Source organism: Notothenia rossii, assembly GCF_949606895.1.
Source record: "Notothenia rossii genome assembly, chromosome: 1".
Lineage (NCBI taxonomy): Eukaryota > Metazoa > Chordata > Actinopteri > Perciformes > Nototheniidae > Notothenia > Notothenia rossii.
The window spans coordinates 32459547-32479314 of NC_136912.1; the positions used below are offsets into that span (position 1 = coordinate 32459547).

Consider the following 19768-nt stretch of genomic DNA (forward strand, 5'->3'; position numbering starts at 1 on the left):
CCTGAACTTTAAGTAAATTCAACGGAAAAACAAAGAAAGAAAATAAATAATGATAATAATAAAAAAATAATCGTTTTATTTCGATTACGTTGTCGTTGCAAGCCAAAATCGTAATTGTGATTTAAAATACGATTGATTGAGCTGCCCTAATTTATGTTGAACTCATTGTTGAAAAGTGTTAAAATAGTATTATGTTCTTTTGATTGCTTAGTATTCTACTTAACCTATTAATTTGAAAAATGCATCACTGTTGAAGCTATAAGATCACACAATTCTGTTATGCATTCTTAAGTTTTACTAAGTTAAATCATAGTTTTGCCAACTCTAAACTGCACTTTAAATCCAGGCAACGTTTTTGCAAAGGTGATTCACAATTCCAGTGAAGTATTTGGTTTCTGTAAGCTGTTTTATATAAACATTTAGAAGATGTAATTTTTCAAGTTTTTTGTTTTTCTCAAGGCTGTGATTACCTGGATTTATGTCATTCTGTGTGATCTTTTCAAAATAATAAATAAATAGTTTCCATAGTACACATTAAACACAAAATAGGCCTTTAGGAAGGTCAAAATGTAGTTGATAACCATTAAAGAATTTAACATTTTAGGACTGTCTCATTGGCGTACAGTTAATTATGAATATTATTATTATTCATATAAATATTTGTTTTCCTTATTTTTTACAAAACAAACTGGCTAAAACATATGTTGTTATAAAAAGTTGTTTTGGTATAATTTGTTGGTACTTATTATAACATCAGAAAGAAAATGATTGTTCTTGTTGTTTCCATGCCTATTGTCAATAGTGCAGAAAATTAGATTAAATTGATGGAAAAGGAAAGCAGTATGAAAACCATTATATATATATTTTTTAACGGTAAAACTACCAAATTATATATTATCTTCAAACCATTAATCAATATTCAATTTAAGCTTTCATCTCGTCTGTTTTAACATCTTCTGGTTTTGTAAAGCTGGACATATTGTATTTGTCCCAATCGTGTCACCTCCCTGTTTTTTGTCAAGCTTTTTTATTCCATGGTTATACAGTGAGAAGATGGCTTTTATGGTTGATAGTCAGGCTTTTGACAAGGAAGTGATTCAATACGAAGTATGACAATGTGACATTGTGAACGTCATCAGATAACAATATTTAAACCTTCTATTTTTAAGATAGAAGGACTCAACTTATTCCGTTACAGAAAGAAAGGATTCATTAAGCTGGTCAGCGGCCTTGCTAGTTGTTCTGGCAGATATATGAATGACGGTTTCATCTGCATGGGTTTGGCTGCTAACACCGAGATACTTTGATTTGTACCCCGGTGTATACTTGTATACTTATGTGTGCTTTGATATACATGCTAAATAACAATGGCCCAAGAACTGAGCCCTGGGGTATCCCCAATGCTTTTGGATGGATAGTTTTTCTTACATTAAATCTTAAACCTTGAACATTTCACCTAGTACCATTCAACAATTCAAACCATTGTTCGGCATGTTTAGATCATTGGAATTTGTTCAGTTTTGATAACATCATGCTGTTGTTACCAGTATTGAAGTCTTTTTAAAAGTCTAATAATCCAGCTCTTGTTGCTCGGCCTTTATCCAAAATACCTTTTTATTCTTTCAATTACATGGCAGTTTGCAGTCTCCATAGAATGTTTGTTTGGGTCTGAATCCAAATGATGTTGATGCAGTAAATCATTGCACTGTGTTCTGAGTTGCTCTGCTACAATCTTTCAGCTAGGGGCTGTGAGTGCATGCAAAGGCTTTCTCACCAGATATAAAGATTGGACTGATAAAAGCTGCTGTTCAGGTTCTCTGGGAAAGTTTTTGTTTTTATTTAACATGTTGGGTCCTGTGTTTTTTTATCAGTGCAGATTCTGTGAGGTCTGCAGTCTTTAGTCTAAGGCAACTCATAATCTTGCTTACTTTTTCAAGATGAAGCTCTTTGATGTAAACCTGTCTTTGAGACTAAATGTGTGCGTGCCCCATGATCTTTGGAGCTGTCAAACATTCTTCACCACATGCTCCGTCATGCTGCATAGAGGCGACTGGTGAGATGAACCAGCTGTCCTTGCCTCTGGTCGCTGCAAGGTCAACACACACACACACACACACACACACACACACACACACACACACACACACACACACACACACACACACACACACACACACACACACACACACACACACACACACACACACACAGATGGATGCCCTTTGTTCTTGGGTCGAAATTCAATCATCGGATCTGGTTAAAGACTCAAAGTGCAATGTCGAAAAAGTGACTTGATTGATGTGCTGATTTGTATGTCTTTTTGTGTGTCTTAGGTGGAGGAGGGAAGAGGAATGGTCGCAGCAAGAAATGGAAAGAGATGCTGAAACTCCCCCACATCAGCCAGTGTGAGGAGCTACGCCGCACTATCGGTAAGAAACCTGGAGTGTGGGTGTGTGTGGTTGTGAGGCAGAAAGATAACGTGCCATGCTGTGTCGTTGGGGTGGGTCCGACTGCGGGAGGAAGTTCAGATTGGACTTCCTTCCTGCTTCTACCCGTCTCCACCCGTAGTTACAGGCAGGGGACAGGAAACACTTTGTGAGTGTGTTTGTTTCTGAAATCGGTTTGCACACAGCCGTTTCTTAATCCCCATGTCTCTCCTGATATGACTATCTGTCTGCTCACACACACACCAAATCAAAACGTCTTCACTGCCGCTTCCTTCATGTTCTCCACATCCAGATTTATTTTAAAGTAGGGGCAGGATTCTCTCTTTGTGGCCCATGCAAGTGCTCTACTTCTGGGCTACATTATCTCCCCCCACCAACCCCGGACCTCTGAATGCCACAGCACTTTGTGTGTGTGTAGGTGCCTGTATGTGTGTAATAGTGCGTCACAGCTATCTCTGCCAGAGATTGCAGTGCTACCCTCCCCCACATACTCTCCCTCCCTCTTTTCTGTCTCCATGCCTCCCCCTCCCACTATCTGCATCTCTCCCTCCCTCTTTCCACTACTTCAGAGGAACACAAGAGTGGCAGAACAGGAGAGTTATGGAGAGAGAGAGGGAGAAGCTTTTACAACAGGGGAGAAAGATCTCTTAAGGACAGGAGAGAGTGAGAGAAACAAGGGGAAAAGGAGAGAGTGAAAGAGATGAAGCTGCACATACTCCCAATGGTGATATCTCTTACTCGGCAACGGTTGTGTTCCTCGCCGTTTTGTCTTCATGTCACAAATCGCAGATCTCATTATCATAAACCTGAATGCATCAGTCGTCGGCAGCTGCTTAAAAAACAGCACATAAATGTCACCTTAAGTATGAAGAAGCATTGTGCTTGTCATTTCTTGCATATTTAATGTCATTTGGATTATAACCCTGTAGAGGATTCTTGAAACGGTGTGTGTGTGTGTGTGTGTGTGTGTGTGTGTGTGTGTGTGTGTGTGTGTGTGTGTGTGTGTGTGTGTGTGTGTGTGTGTGTGTGTGTGTGTGTGTGTGTGTGTGTGTGTGTGTGTGTGTGTGTGTGTGTGTGTGTGTGTGTGTGTGTGTGTGTGTGTGTGTGTGTGTGTGTGTGTGTGTGTGTGTGTGTGTGTGTGTGTGTGTGTGTGTGTGTGCGCGCATCTGCACGCTGCAGCTGTTGAGGGCTACATAAGTCACTATTACATAGACGCTATTGCATACTTTCCCTATCACACTGAGGGCAGGATCAAAAATAATCCCTTTTGCCTACTTAAACGCACAGACGTGAAGGCATGTGTGTGTACGCATGCCCGTACACAGTGTAGGCGCAGCAGATGGAAGGGTACAGTAAAGCGGCTGATCGCAGTGTCTTTGTTTTGTCTTAAAAATGTCAGCCATTTGACCGTAGCCTTCACAAGTGTGCAGTACTTCTAGGAAGCCTAGTTTACATTATGTGGGCTGCAGCCAATTTTTTCTTGTCTCTTCCTCTTGTTCCATCTCCATGTCTCTCTTATGGTATCCATCCAGTGCATACAGTAAACCTGCACCTACTACTATTGATCTCTAAAGCCATCGCACATGCCTACACTTGTGCACCTTTGGCTGGCCGTTCGGGAAAAAAGTCACTCGCTCTTGGCCCCAAAAAAAGTGGTGCAGTGATGACATATTTTTTGCATGCTGACACGTAATTTAGAAATTCAAGGGCTCCCACTACCAAAAGCCAATGGGACTTTTTAATTGTTTTTTGGAATATTGCAGTAAATAAGATCCGTGGCAAACACATGTTTGCGATACTTACATGTTTTTTTTCAGCCGTATAATCTCCACACCAACTGAATTTTGAAGCGTAAGTGCAATCTACGCAAGTAAAAAGCTAACGTTAGGCTACAAACGAACTAATTCACATGTGCATGACTTCACGTCACCACCGCTAAGCTAAATGCGGCTAATATTTGGCATTATGCAGTTTCGGAATTTAATTAAGGCACTTGTTAGCTAGCAACTGCTGTTATTATGACACATAGAAGTGTCCTACATTCACCAATGCGGTGTTTACTGATGTATTGTATGAAGTAGAATCATTTATGAAAACCGTTGCTTTATAGACGGAACCAGAAATGGAGAAATGCCAACTCATTGCTTTTATTTTGGATTCCTGCACCACTCTATTGGAATTTTAATTAAGTTGTAATTGCAGCTTACTTCACAGCTCAGACAGCTACAAGTCCTTACTGGTTCGAGCTTTACACCTCTCCCTGCATTCCTTTCTATCTTTTCATTTTACGGTCCCTTTTTTTTCCTGAAACCTGGTAGTCTTGTATTTTCTTGTTTTCTCTCTCTATTTATTTTCACAGTTGTCTTTTGTTTAGAACAAAGAAGAGGGAACATTTTGGACACAAATGCCAATGTTTTCACACACAAACCCAAATCCGGGCCCAAGAAAATGTTTATTATTTTCAGGCCTTTGTTTTCTTATGTCCAGCATCTACATTTTGCTATGTTTTTGAAAGACAATAATGTGATTTGGCATTGTTTCTGTAGCAAAATTCACAATTGCACATTGACATAGCAAATGGCCAACCTGTAAAGCTGCAAAAACTACAATCGTCGCAACAAATATTTATAGAATGTATCTATCCCTTTCTTTTAATACAGTAGGTTGACATGAATTACTTTTTTGTGGTAATCGTTGCTTTTCCAGGTATATGCTAAATTGTCGTCTACCATTATGAAAACATAGCTACTAAAATCATTCATGTGTCCCTGGGTATTAATCGTTGCCAAGTCCCGGTGTTCTGTGTACCGTTAAAATGTAAACAAGTTATTACAGGAAAATAACACAGTATATTCACTAGGCTGTCCAGCTGAGGCTACTCCCCTCTTTTTAAATGTCGAGTAGAAGTGGTGTGTGATAGAAGAGCCTTTACACTATCTGTATGTTGGGTGGGTGTTTTTTTTAGAAGGCCCAAAATGTCCTACCAACATGATTTATAATGTAATTATCTCTGGAGTACTGACACATTCCTCTATCCATTCATATACACATGTGGTATGATGAAAACATGTGGAATTATTCAGAAAGTATTGCTAATAAGTAACAGGAATTAGGCCTCTAAATAAATGTAGAGAAACTGAGTTAGTGTTTAAAAGGTTGAATCATATTAACTTATATCAATTTTCTGCTTTTGCACAACTTAATTTGGCATCACATAGGTTGCTCAATAAGCCTGTTAGTTAAAAACATGGACATCCTTTAAAGAACAATGCACAATAGACAGTTTCTGCCTTTTTTTATTACGCAAATTGGAGTGTGTCACCTAAAAGGGGGGGCCGGTTGTGCTGTGATTCAGCCGGAAACACTCGCAATTAAACTGAAACCGCCCTGACATCCTCACAGCAAAAACCTGTTCTGGAGCATGACTGACACCTTATCAGGAGGCTCATTGTAAAGCAGAGATAATTATATGCAGTAAACTAAATTCCCTTGCAAAAATAAATTAACCATAATCTCTAGCTTAGCAAAGGCCAACGATACAAACCAGGATAGTTTGTTTCTTCTGAACCCGAATGGAAAAGTTGACTTTGCTGTATTTGGTTTGTTTAGGTTCACACTGCCCATTTGCAAATAAACTAGCTGATAAACAGAAGCCACATGTACTCTCTAGAAACTTCTTTATCATTACAGTTTTTATTACATGTTATTTTTGTAGACTCTATTATCGAAAGCGACAATTCAATACCATATTCCTACGGGAGCAGTTTAGGGATAAGTATCTTGCCTAAAGACACTTTGACAAGTTGACTGCAGTGGTTGGGATTGAACCTCTGACCCTCTGAATGGTAGATGCCCATTTCCCCCCTGAGCCACAACCGCTTCTATCATTATTTGACAGTGTGTTGACAACCTGTCCAATGATTGTACAGTATTAAATGGGGGTCAATGCATTTGTTTTTATGGAGATATAGAGATACACATTTTCATGTATTCCTCACGTTCAAATAAACAGCTCCTAGCATTTTTCACACTAAAATGTATGTTATGAGTGTGAGGGGATTTCCCAGCTCCAGCTGATAGGGAAACACCAAAGCGTGCATCAAAAAGAAAAACTTCCAGATCGGAGATGAAAGGCAACGTCTGAGCGCGACGCAATCCAGTTAGAGATCTCTCAGTGAGTTTTTCTGAAAGAGCTTTTGTTCTCTAGATTTTAAAAACACAGCGGTTGCACAGTGGAACGGGAAGCAATGCAAATATCATATCTCTACACTCCACTGTTTGTTCACCAAAGCGATAACTTTGTTTTGCGGTCGTATAAGTGGCGAGTTTGAATGAGGAGCTGCAGAGGGAATGCTGGGTAATAAACAGTGCTGCTGGGAGGGCTGTTGTGAAGATTTGATTTACTGCTGGAGCTTGTTCTGGAGCTATCACCACTCAGAAATATTCATCCCATGCATGTTTGTGTGTCCTCACTGTCAGCCAGTGATGGAAAACGTCCTGGGTCTTCTTCCTCATTTGGTGCCAGAGGAAATATGACTCAAATGGACGCCATTAGTCCTAATAGGCCGGGGCCAGCTGCACATGAGACACACACACACACACACACACACACACACACACACACACACACACACACACACACACACACACACACACACACACACACACACACACACACACACACACACACACACACAGGGAACACACACACACACACACACACACACACACACACACACACACACACACACACACACACACACACAGGGAACACACACAGGGAACACACACACACACACACACACAGGGAACACACACAGGGAACACACACATACAAGAAACACACACATACAAGAAACACATGTTGTGTTCTAGCATAATCAAATGTACTTATTAAGGGATAACTTAATTTTGGGGGGATTTCTATTTTATTTTTCGTTCTCACCATTGGAGAGTAGGCTATCTGCAGTGTCAGTGTTTTTATCAAGTTACTCGACGTGCATGATACAATATATACTTTCAAAAGTCCTCCCTAACTGAAAAACACTGTTATATCCTTGACATGTTCACAAATTGCTAATTTTGGCCATTATTTAGGATAAGGTTCTAAAAGTTGAACCCCTGTCTTAGTTAGCATCCATTCCACTTATGTTAGCTTTCTTGATAGTTTTGTTTTTTTACTGAGATTTTTTTCTGTCTTTCTGGAAAGCGTATTTTTGAGGTTTTTTATATACAAAAATGTTCGATGTCCTGTGCTGTAAAAGTTGAGCCCTCTGTTTTGCTAAGTAAAGAAAGCATTAGCAATCAATATCTCTCATCCATAATTTAGCTGAAATCGGCTAACTTTTAGGACATGTACATTTGAATGCTTAAAACTGTTTGTCTCAAAAAGAAGGGGAACATTTAGAAAATAAAAATAAAGATTATTTTGTGTATAATGTAGTTTCTTTCATTGTGTCTCTTCCTGTGGCCGTTTTTTTATTGTATATAAAATAATTAAAATAATTCTAAAAATTCCTAATCTGAGTTTCCACACTATTCCCATTCCTGCTTGTATACCATATTTCCGTGTATCTTTCTAGTGTTATAATTACATTTCTCTCCCCCTATCTCTCCCTGTCCTCCCCTCAGAGAGGGACTACACCAGTCTATGTGAGAAGCAGCCCATTGGCTGGCTGTTATTCCGGCAGTACTGTGATACCAGGCCAGAGCTGAAGCGCTGCATTGAGTTTATGGACGCTGTGGTAAGACTTTCACTAAACCTTACACCATGAATTATTATCTGATGATCGTTTAGCTATTCTTCTTTCCCACATTCTCTTTCTTTGTGATTTAACCAATGAGACCCCCTTGAATCAGAGCAGCAACTAGGAAAGGAAAGTCAGAGTTGGTCCTCTGCCTGCTCTTGGCAGTAGCACTGATTGGGTGGGTAGGATGGGCGTTGTGGGGGTGATTAGCAACCTGGGCTGACCCCTCCCCTTCCTCCATGCACTCCTCCATGAGGTCAAGCCCACGTCAGAGGCAGGTCCCCTGGGTGAGCAGGCAAACACAGGCCCAAGCTTGTGTCTCGGCCCCTGGAGGTATGCGTGAGAGGAAAAATATGCTCATTTAATAAGGACCTACATTAGTGTTTTCCAAGGTAGGTAGGCAGGCATATAGGTACAAACTCACACCAAGGATGTCATGCCGTGGCAGCGATGCTCAGTCCAATTCAGCTCTGCCCACCGTGTTTTCAAACAAAACAGTCGGTACAAAGCAGTCCTACTTCAGACCGTCTCCCTGCCTGCAGCCATATTTGACCAAAAACACAATCTGTCGCTTAGTGTATATTTAGGATCTGTCCTCGTTGAAGAGGACTAGGGTTCAAATCCGACCCGGGACCCATTTATGCGTGTCACCTACTGTCTCCACTTTTTCAAATCTGTCTCTCCAATAAAAGCACCGGTGGCCAAAAAAATGGTCAAAAAAACCCCACACAATCTGTCTCACAATCTTTGATGTGCTTTCGCGTGTTCGAATCTGGCCTGCATACCTATATCTCCATCTTTCAAAACTTAAGGCTAAACTAGCGGGGAAAAAACCCATACACCCTAACCCTAGAAGGTGACACATGAGATGGGCCAAGTGTGAAAATGAACACTGTTTCCAGTTTGCCCCTGACTAGGGTGTGATGTTTTGTCATCTGTAGCATCTCTTTGTTTGTCTTCGGCTCCACACGCTCTTGTTCCTCATTAACCCTGCCACCCTTCTCTCTCTTAATCTCTTCTACCCCGTCTCATCCTTCCTCTCTTCCTCCCGGTTCACATCCCTCTCCCTCTGACCTTATTTGGAGACATATTAAAGATGGCTGAATGTGTATGGTTGTTGTGGTTGCTCACATGTCTGTTTGTTCTCCGACAGGCAATGTACCAGCTCGCTCCGGACGAGAAGAGGAGGGACTGTGGACTGAATCTTTTAGACACATACTTTAATAATGGGGTATGCACCACACACACACACTTGCTGAATAATAAGGTCATGGACACAGACAAAATAAAATATTTGCTTACATTTAAACACAAATGCGCATATAAAACTCTTTTCATTCGCTGATGTCAGTTTGTATTTGCCTATGATTTTATTGCTTCATTACTTTTATTCCTGACTATTTGCCAATGGTGTTTGACATACAGTTGACTGTATCAACTTTGGACCTAGGCCCCGTCCACACGGACACGAAACGGGTTGTATCTACTACAGTTCTCTATCGTATGGACGGTTCGTCCACACGAAGCCGTAACGGAACCAGGGAAACAGAGCCCTCAAACGGTAACGGGTCCCAAGGTGGGTAGATCTGCGGACGGAGCGCTCTGGGGGGGCAAACGGCTCTGTGTGTACGCCCTATACGCCATAGCCCCGCCTCTCCTCACCCCCCGTATCACCCGCGTCATTGCTGATGTGTTTCGCCAACAACAACAACAGTGTTCCGAGTGTTTCGAGCCAGGTCCCGGTATGTCACAGGACAGTGCACCCAGCAGGAGCCTCCAGCAGACCCCCCTGCACGGTTCCCTCATCCCTTGGAAGAGGTGGAGAGGTGGGTGTTTTTCATCTGCTGTTGGACTACCGGGGAGAACGTCCTGCTCGGGAGCCAGGCTCAGAGTTAGTGGCAGTGGGTGCGGTGCACCTGCCTTTTACAGCAGGAGCACACACTCGCCTCGGGGAGGGAGAAAAAGAGAAACGGAGGCTGCCGAAACAGCCAGAGCCCTGCCTCTCCCCGCCTCTGCTGCTCATCCCCGCGTCACTGTTGAATCCACTGAGGAGAATGAACAGAAGGGCAACTAGGCAACCATGCTCGGGAGGTCTTATTCGCTGCTTTTGGTGTATTTTGTGGCGGAAGTACAGCGCCACTTACAGGCCCGGCATATGTACTACAGCGTTTCCAGCCGGTCGAGCGGTCTTGTGTGCATGGACACGTTTCATGAGGCGTTACCGTGTGGACGGAAGACTTTTTTGATATCAAATTTGGTTCTTTCTCTGTTTCGTCTCCGTGTAGATGCAGCCTCAATCTTGTGTGATGCCAAAGATGTGTAATAACCCTTTTTAAGGAAGTGTATTACTGATACTCGTGAACTACTGACACCTCTCTCTAGGTTGTGTTTACACCTCTATTTTGGTTCGCTTCGATGGTTAATTAGCATTATTGGTTGGGACTCTATTTAGACTTAATTTCGCACACTTATAGCAATAGAATGCAGGAAACAAGCTGTCCTGTAGCACAAGTCAAAATAAATGGGTTAAAAATCGGAATACTTTATTTACCCCGGAGGAAATTGGGGTTGATTTTGTAACGGTTGCTCTTTTTTCAAATAACATTTTAAACATAAATACATTTAAAAATAAAAAAAACTAGATTTGTATTTATCTATACATAAGACGTTAATGTAAAGTCAAATGAGTGTTATTACTGTTATTTTATTCTAGTATTGAACTTTTTGTGAGATCACCCCTACATTGTGCTCATATTTGTGTCTCCTGCCTGTTCTAAATAAATTATAAAATAAGAAAAATATAAAAAGATTAAAGCCATGTGCCATGAAAAAATACATTAAAATAAAGATATTTATATGAAATTTCAAGTTAACATCTTTTATTAGGTAAAAGATAAAATAAATGAGATGAACAAATATGTATATACATATTGGTATATTGTTAATTTTCACACATTTGTAATTGTTTTGTTCGCACCAAAACCACACCAGCTTTTTTATTTCTAAAGGGCATTGAATATTGGTAGAGTTTACAGGAATATCAATTCCAACAAACGAAACCCAAGAGATGTGACCACAGCTTAAATGACCTGGCTTTATAGGATCACAAACAGAAATAGACAAACTGACTGATAATGATCTGTTGTCTAGAACAGTCTGCAATCACATTACAGCATCATGTCGCTTTATGTCTGTCCCTCCCTGTCCTTCTGCACGCCTCACCCTCCTGTCTCTCTCTTTGTATCCCTCAAAGTCTGCAGCCCATCTGCCAGACGTTCCCCAGGAAGTGGTGGCTGGGTGTCGGGAGAGGCTGGAGCAGAGTCCATGTAAGGAGCTCTTCAATGACTGCACCAAGTAAGTCTTGATTTATTTTAATTTGTGATAACAGCGTCACCTAAAGAGTGGTGCAGCGTATGTTTGTTGGCCGACGCAGAGGTTAGCATCACAAGGCCTACCCTCGACAAAAAGCAATGGAATTTTTCCTTTAGAATTTTGAATATTAAAGAAAATAAGCTCTTGATAGATGCGCAGATTTTAAATCATGCATCCAACCAAAAACACATTCAGAAAACAATTGACTTTGTCCAGGAAAGGCTAAAATGCAAATTCCTTTCCAGGTTTAAGGACTCATTCCTGCACCACTCTATATACAGTCATGTTCCTTCAGAAAGTGCATGTGTGTTTGTAGACTGTCTGGAGTGACTAGTGCACCCTGTCACTAGTGATGATGAATCAGCTGGCACCTGGAGTGCAGTATTATACACACACTCACGCACACACACACACGCACAGTGGAGGCAAATGAAAAAGAGCAGTGGGCACAGCTAGCATCCGGACGGCTGGCACCAAAACAACAGCTACCTCAGTGTTCCCCCGCAGACACACTTTCACACACAAACACAGATTTACAAACACACACACATGTACACGCACACACTCTTGCAGGTGTTTCTGCTTCCTGCTCTGAGAGCCAGGCGAAGCAAACAGACCCGGGATTATTACCCAGAATGTACTTCTCATCACACAGAGTCGCACACATCCACATATCCCAACGTAACTGTGACTCAGCCCGACAATTTCACTCTGTGTCACACAAAGGTTCTGTTGACGTCAACTTTATGGTGTATTGTGACATGTATAGCATGATACGTTATCACATTTAACCTGGCAACGATAGATATAGTAATTACAATATAATACGTTGTTCAATTATATGGCCTTTTCTGCTTTCTTTTGTTTTAGCTTACCCCTAACAGTTTTGGAGAGATAAAGTTATAAAATAAATATTTTAACAGCTGTCGCTTGATGTGTTTGTATTCATTAATTACAGGATGAGCAATTCAAGAGGGTAAACATTGGTAATGTTCTGTTTGCTTATTGGTTTGTTGAACTTCAGCTTGGATGTCATTGGTTGTTGTTAGGGATGTCCCGATCACCTTTTTTTGCTCCCGATCTGATTCCGATCATTTGATTTTGACAATTTGCCGATACCGATTTTTCCCGATCCGATCTTTATGCAATGCATTAAGAGAAAAAAAAGCATTCAAGTTGTCCCTTAAGGTTATTTTTTTTATTTAAATTGGATATTCTATCCAACATGGATATAGCTTCTTTCTTTCACAGCAGCATTGGATCAGTTCAGTTGTGCAGCATTGGATCAAAACAAAATAAAGCTTTCAGTACTCGTTAGCTTACTGCTACAATTAGACACTGCGCCCTGCCCACTCTGTTGCCAGATTTGAGAGAAATAAGCAACCAGGTCTATGAAAACAAGCCCCAAAGAAGCAACACATACATGATGTTCTGTAATTTGAAACCAAAACTAAGGCCTCAGGATGACTTTAAGACTTGAACATGGTCATTTTTGTTTTGTAACATTGAATACAACATTTAAAAAGAAGTATTTATAAAAAAAAAAAAAAAAAAAAACCCGATCCCCGATTTTTTCCCTCCCGATTCCGATCTTTTCAAAATCACGTGATCGGCTCCGATCACGTGATTGGATCGGGACATCTCTAGTTGTTGTTGCCTTTCCAAGTTTAATAAAAGTTGATCTGAGTAATATAGAAGATTGTCGAGAGATTCAAAATTCTGGTAACGCAATACATTTTATCACAGAAAGAAATAGAGCAAAAACGATGCTGGATTGTGAAGATAAACTGGCATTGACTAGGTAGAAAATGACTGAGGTCTTCAGCCATACAACATATTTACTTTAGTCAGCAAACCATGTACAAAAACATTAATGCATGTATCACATCAATATGACGCTTTGAGAAAAAACAGACCACTGTTTCCTCATTCCTCCCAACTTTGAGCCACACAGGCAGACAGACTCGGGTTGGAAATGTTGCGTCCAGCCTCCGATTCACTCGAGCTCCCCCGGGGAATACTGGAATCTGCTAGAAGGAGTTTAGGAGAAGTGGGAAACACGGTTGGGAAAACACTCAGTCATGATCTCAGCCTGCTCTCCTGTTCTGGCAAAACACATGAAGAGGGCTGCTGGATTTCTAAAATCAATAACCCTCTATGTTCACAAGCTTTCCAGGCTGATAGTGAAGGATATGTGCATTTCAATTTATTTTTAAATTAATTTGTTCTCCAATGTTGCTTGTGTGTGGCTCAATCTGTGAACATCAGTTTGAGGTTCAGATGAACACAACACACCTGCCTTCTCTCTTTTCCATAATTTTAGCTCATGGTCCCTTTTTCCCTTCCCCTTAGCATTGATTTGAACACCTCTGAGTAATCTACAGGGCACTTGGGACGGCAGAGAAATGGCGTGAGAAAGAGACAGTTCTCGGAAGTCAATTCAAACTTCGAATTGAAAACTGAGCAGAGAGAAAAGTGATATGCCCGGCAGAAAGCCCAGCACGAGGGGCCGAATTAGAAAGACCCACAGGGAGCAATGAAAGCAGAGTAAATAGGTGAAATTTGGAAAATGAGCAGAGAAATGGAAAGAAAGCGTTGAGGAGAGTTGAGTGTTTGTGTTACTGAAAGCAGCAGTTAAGATGTTTTTGAATGGGATTCCTGTTCAAGTTTGGTCATCACTTCTTCCACTATCATTAGTAGTTGTACTCCGATGTGGAATTTTAATTTCCTAAAAATGTTCTTGTTCCTATATGTAATTCTGACCGGGGGCTTTTTTTCCCCTCAGCCTAAAGGAAAGCATGGTGCTGCACGTGGAAATGTGACTTTTTGGCCACACACCCATTAGCAGAAACGTATTAGCTCACTCACATTCTTCTGCTGCAGTGGAACATACGGTTATGTCATAACCAAGAGTAAAGCGCGGCCCTTCAGTACGCCAGGGTACGCATACTGTTACGCGAATCGTCCGATCTTGTCGAAGGTCCATTTCCTGATTTTGCTCCTTTTTTAATTTCCTCTCCCTGCTCCCTTGGACTAACAAAAGCCATATTGTAGCTGTGTTTATTTCTACTCCCAGTGGTGTCTGTCTGAGGCTGGACTCCAAGCCAGGCACCGCTTGTCTCCTGATTTTCTGGAGTTCCTTTCTTTTAGTGTCCGGGGCCGCTTTTGTCTCGTAACACTGAGTCGGCATGATAAGTGAACATTGATGAGCAGCTGAGGGCTGAGGACCTTTTAGTTATTTAGGCCGTGGGTTGAGATTTTAGACCGATTTAAGACTTGGAATTGAAAACATGTTATGGTACAGGTCAGACATCTTTCTTTTTGATCAATTTTAACTGAGCTTTGATGTTCATGCTTTCAGTACAAACCCATGTGAGCTCAGGAGCAGCAGAAGAGATACAATCTGACACTACTCCTTCGAAAATTCTACATCTACTCCGGATAGATTGAATCTCGTGTACAAAGCCACTGGGTCCCATGATGACATAATTCAGTTTGCGTTTACACGGCACAGTGTGCTCCCCTTGTGGAAACTCTCCACTCTCCAGCATTTCTTTTTGCCAAGAACAGCCACCCCACCAGCGCTGTTGTTAACCACAGGCAGCTTTCCTCTTCCTCCATAGTGATGAAGTCATTTCAAAATACGGTCAAGGAAAATCTCTGTGCCGCAAAATATGAGCATCTCTTCAACTTTTGTGAGGCCAAGGTCAAATATCAGCTGTAACTTTCAAAGTTGTTTTTTTGCACACTACAGTAACTGTCTCTTAAGGGAACGAATGAAAGACATGTCGTCCCATATAAGCTTAACAAACATACTTAAGTAATGACAGATTAATATATGATTCATACATATAAACAATAAAAGATACGTTTACCAATCCATGATTATATCAACAATAAAGATTACTTCTTTTTCTCAAACTAATAATAATATTCATTTCAGGTGGAAATTATAATTCCAGATACTTTGAATTGCCTTTTAACTAGGTGTTTAAAAAAAAAAATCTAATTAGTCTGCTTTTATTCTGAAATTACAACTGGACAGTTCGTTAAGATTCCTTAACAGCTCTTTTTTAAAAGGGATGCATCAATTAGATTTTCTTTAATCCAGTACCGTTATATGAAATTGTCACCCATATATAGTATAGACAGAAATAAATGATCAAGATTAAGATGCATTATGACAAAACTGTTCAATAAAAAATAAAAAAAACATGTGAATGTATGACTTTTGCCTTTCCTTTTTTACCGTTTTGTAAATGATATTTATAAAAATTGTTTCTTACAACACATTTTGATATGTTCATTGTTTTCACAGTTATTTATCTTCATTTTTACATATCATATTTACTGTTTCTTGATTTACTGTTTAGCAAACCAAGATTTTGAAATGACGAAAACATTTGTTATTTTTGAAGCAACAGTTTAACCATGTTGAAATATGTTGAAGTAGTTTTGCATTTAGCAAGTTATGGTATATGAAAAAAAGATATATCTGGGAATCTAATTGGATTTTCTTGTACACAGTGATTTGATAAAAGTCATTCATTTTTACCTTGAAAACGTGTTGACTGAGAAGAAAGTTATCTATCAACAGCGTGGACAGAAACCATTTAAGTTACTGTGAAGCTCTTTCATACATTTCATCTCTGTTTTGTACGGCTGTGTCAAATAGGACATGGTGTTTTAAGTCAAACAGTTTTAAGTGTAGTCAAAGCAGAGAAAAAAGGGACACTAAGACCCCATTTACACGCAAACGCAATGCAAACGAACCGAATACGATATCAAAAAAGTATTCCGTTCACACGAGACCGCTCGGGAGCGCTGGAGACACTGTAGTACATATGCCGGGCCTGTAAGTGGCGCTGTACTTTCGCCACAAAATATACCAAAAGCAGCGAAGAAGAACCCAGAGCATGGTTGCCCTTCTGTTTATGCCCCGTGGTGGATTTAGCAACATGTAGTTAATGTAATTCTCCATGTCCACTTGTTGCTGATGGTTGTGGTAGAGGAGCTGTAGATTTTGCACTAAAATCTGTAGCATGGTCAGTAGCAGTAGCAGTAGCTACTGACAGTAGCTACTGAACATGCTACAGCAGTGAGCAGCAGAGGTGGAGAGAGGTGGTGCTATGGCTTCATCGTTATCAGGAAATTATCGTATAGCAGGGGCGGACTCTGGGGAAAAAGTGGCCCGGGGATTAATTGACAGACAGGCCCACTTAATGCACGGCATGTATCAGCCGGCCGACGACGAAAGTATGTTACTTAACAAAAAACCCTATGCATTTTATGTTATTTTTGACCATTATTCATATAGTAATCACATTACCTCAGCCCTTGAGTTGCCTAGAGCAAAATAGTTACAGCATATATTTAGTGATTTTAATGTTAACAGATCATTGATGCAATAACATTTTGACCCAATTTGCCTGACTTGACTCATGGAATAAAGCATGGGCGTAGGAAACATCCTCGATGTGGGTGAGACAATTTTACAGTGGGTGTGGGCAGGAGGTGGACCTCTTCTCCTCTAGGGGGGTCCGGGGGCATGCTCCCCCGGGAAGAGATTTTTAAATGTTGAAGTTAAATGCGTCAATCTGGTGCACTTTGAGAGCAAAATTAGGGACTAAATCTATGGATACATCTCTCAACACCCATATGAAGCAGAACTGTAAACAGATTTACTTTTACTTTCAACATTTATTTGAACAGCAAGTGGAGGCAAAAGTGACTGCACCCAAAACAATAAACCTGCTAGCTAACTAGCCTAAACTCACTAACAGAATGTGGGCAACACGTTCTTCTCCACAGCCGCGCAACCTCTGAGTCAGACGTCACTTCCCCCTTTTCTATCCTACGGGTACAGCCACTCCCCCTGAACCCCGTTTCCCTGCCAACCCCCACCCCCCCTCCCCTATGCAAGCCCCTCCCTCTGAACCCAGGGCTCGCTACAATACTGTATACACAAACTATACAAAAACGCCTTTACGCTTTGGAGCTTGTTTATCCATCTGTAAGCAACTGCCAGCTAGGTCTCTCAGTCACTCACTCCTGATCGTTCACTGCGCAGTGACAGCTGCTATGGGCCTGATGTGTGAAAGTGAAACTATCTGATAGATAGAACATAGGTAGCCTATCAAAACGGCACAGCCCAGCCCAGCCCAGTGGGGTGTGGACCACACCCCTCCAGGAAGTGGCCGGAACACTTACAAATGTGGGCCAGTAGGATTTAGGCAAAAAATAAAAGTATATGTGACCCGCTCTATCGAAATCAGTCGGAAGTCGCAACGGCTCATTTCTAAATAAACGTGGATTTGCGTAAAAAACTATTTTTTCGGGGTTCGGTGTTTTGTTTGATTTTAAACAAACAAAGTCTTGGCTTTCAGAATATGAAACTTTTATTTCCAAACTCACGATAAATACATTCTTTAAGCTTGTAAAGGGAAGATGACAGGCAATCTGCTCTTCCGCAGCCCCGCCCCCCCTCCATCCGGCTGACATTATGAATGTAAGCGTAGAGTAATTTAAAATAACACGGCAGGGTCCATTACAGTTTGTTTTCATCCGATTTCAATTAAACAAAGTATTGGCTTTCAGAATATTAAACTTGTTTCGGCAAATTCAGATGATAAATACAACTTTGAAGCTTGTAACGGCATAATTACAAGCGGAGAACGGAGTAATTTAACGTCACAGCAGGCATAACAACAGCCGGGGTTTCTCGTGAGGGTTTTCCCCGGGAAACAAACGCAATACACACAAACGCAAAAATACACAAACACACACACACACACACGTATACACACACACACATACTCGCGAGCTTCCCCCAGACCAGTAATCCAAACAAAAATATCTTCCCTCCGTAGTATTTTGATAATTTGTTCCGCTAATAATCAATCAGATCGATGGATTCCAGAGAAGAGAAAACTTTGAAGGCCTTTTTCTGAAAATGATGACTCGATGACAGTCATTATATAATTTGACATATTTCGCCAAATATTTGGAGTACAAAAACAATCCTGATATCATTAGAAAGCTAGGAATATCCTCTTTCCAGCAGTGTATACAACTCAAAATGTGTCTTCGGGTCAATGCGACTGATTTCGATAGAGCAGGTCACATATTTTATTTTTGGCACTCCGGCCCACGCACAGCACCGGCCCACCGGGAAAACTCCCGTTATTCCCAATGGCCAGTCCGCCCCTGTCGTATAGGGCGTACACACGGAGTCGTTTGGCCCCCCAGAGCGTTCCGTTTGCAGATCTATCCACCTTGGGACCCGTTATCGTTTGCGGGGTCCGTTTCCGCCTTTCCGTTACGGCCTTGTGTGAACGAATGGGCTATACGAAAGAGAAAAGTAGCGGATACAACCGTTTGGGTTCTCGTGTAAACAGCACCCAATATTAAAGGCTGGCTGGATCAGGTCAAAGAGTCATGTCCTTACAGCTCTCAGTGGAGTGATGATGAGGCTGTGACCTTTCATGACCCATGCTTTCCTCAAAGAACTTAGTTTTTATCTCTGTTAACTTCACTTTTTAGTGGTGATTACATTTGAATAAATGACAATGGCATAAGTTCATGCAGACTCACATTCACGGGTGTGAGGTAAAGTAACATTAGATGTTGCCATGAGTGTATAAAGAGAAACGGATACAGCGTTGGAGGCCAGGGACCTCATTTATAAAGGGATATACGCTCAAAAAAATGGCGTACGCCAGTTTCTACACAATGTTTGCGATTTATAAAATACTAACTTGAGGGGAAAACTTGCGATCCTCCACGCAAACTCTAACCCATGCGTACGCACTAAGCACAAAAACGGGAGAGACGAGAAACTGCGACACCGTTGGCAGAAGGAAGAATGGAGAGAAATATGTGGGAATAATACCATAAATAAAATGTTACCTCTCATTTATCATATATGAAGAATTCATTTTCAAACATTGATTAAAGCCAATCTTAAAATGATTTAACAAACGCCTGTTTGAGACTCCTCAGTGCACACAAAAACATAACTTGGAGAAATAAATAAATACGGATATGTTATTTAAAACCACCTCGAATATGTTGTGTTAATGTTATGAAATGTTTTCTCATAAATTATGCAGTAAGCAGGAGGACAGAATTACGTCTAAACTGACGCCATTTTGCATTTCTGTAGATACGAGCATGGATTTATTTTGTCATTAGACTTTTTCG

At 40.9% G+C, this 19768-nt stretch overlaps 1 protein-coding gene across 2 annotated transcripts in view; it reads left to right on the forward strand.

Moving 5' to 3' along the window:
* Positions 1 to 19768, forward strand: part of grk4 (G protein-coupled receptor kinase 4) — a 55520-nt gene that overhangs the window by 15231 nt on the left and 20521 nt on the right. For both annotated transcript variants that reach the window (XM_079681867.1, XM_079681866.1), the window contains exons 2-5: positions 2334 to 2429; positions 8079 to 8191; positions 9348 to 9425; positions 11448 to 11548. In XM_079681867.1, coding sequence (XP_079537993.1) covers positions 2334 to 2429; positions 8079 to 8191; positions 9348 to 9425; positions 11448 to 11548 — 388 coding nt within the window. The remainder of the gene's footprint in view (positions 1 to 2333; positions 2430 to 8078; positions 8192 to 9347; positions 9426 to 11447; positions 11549 to 19768) is intronic.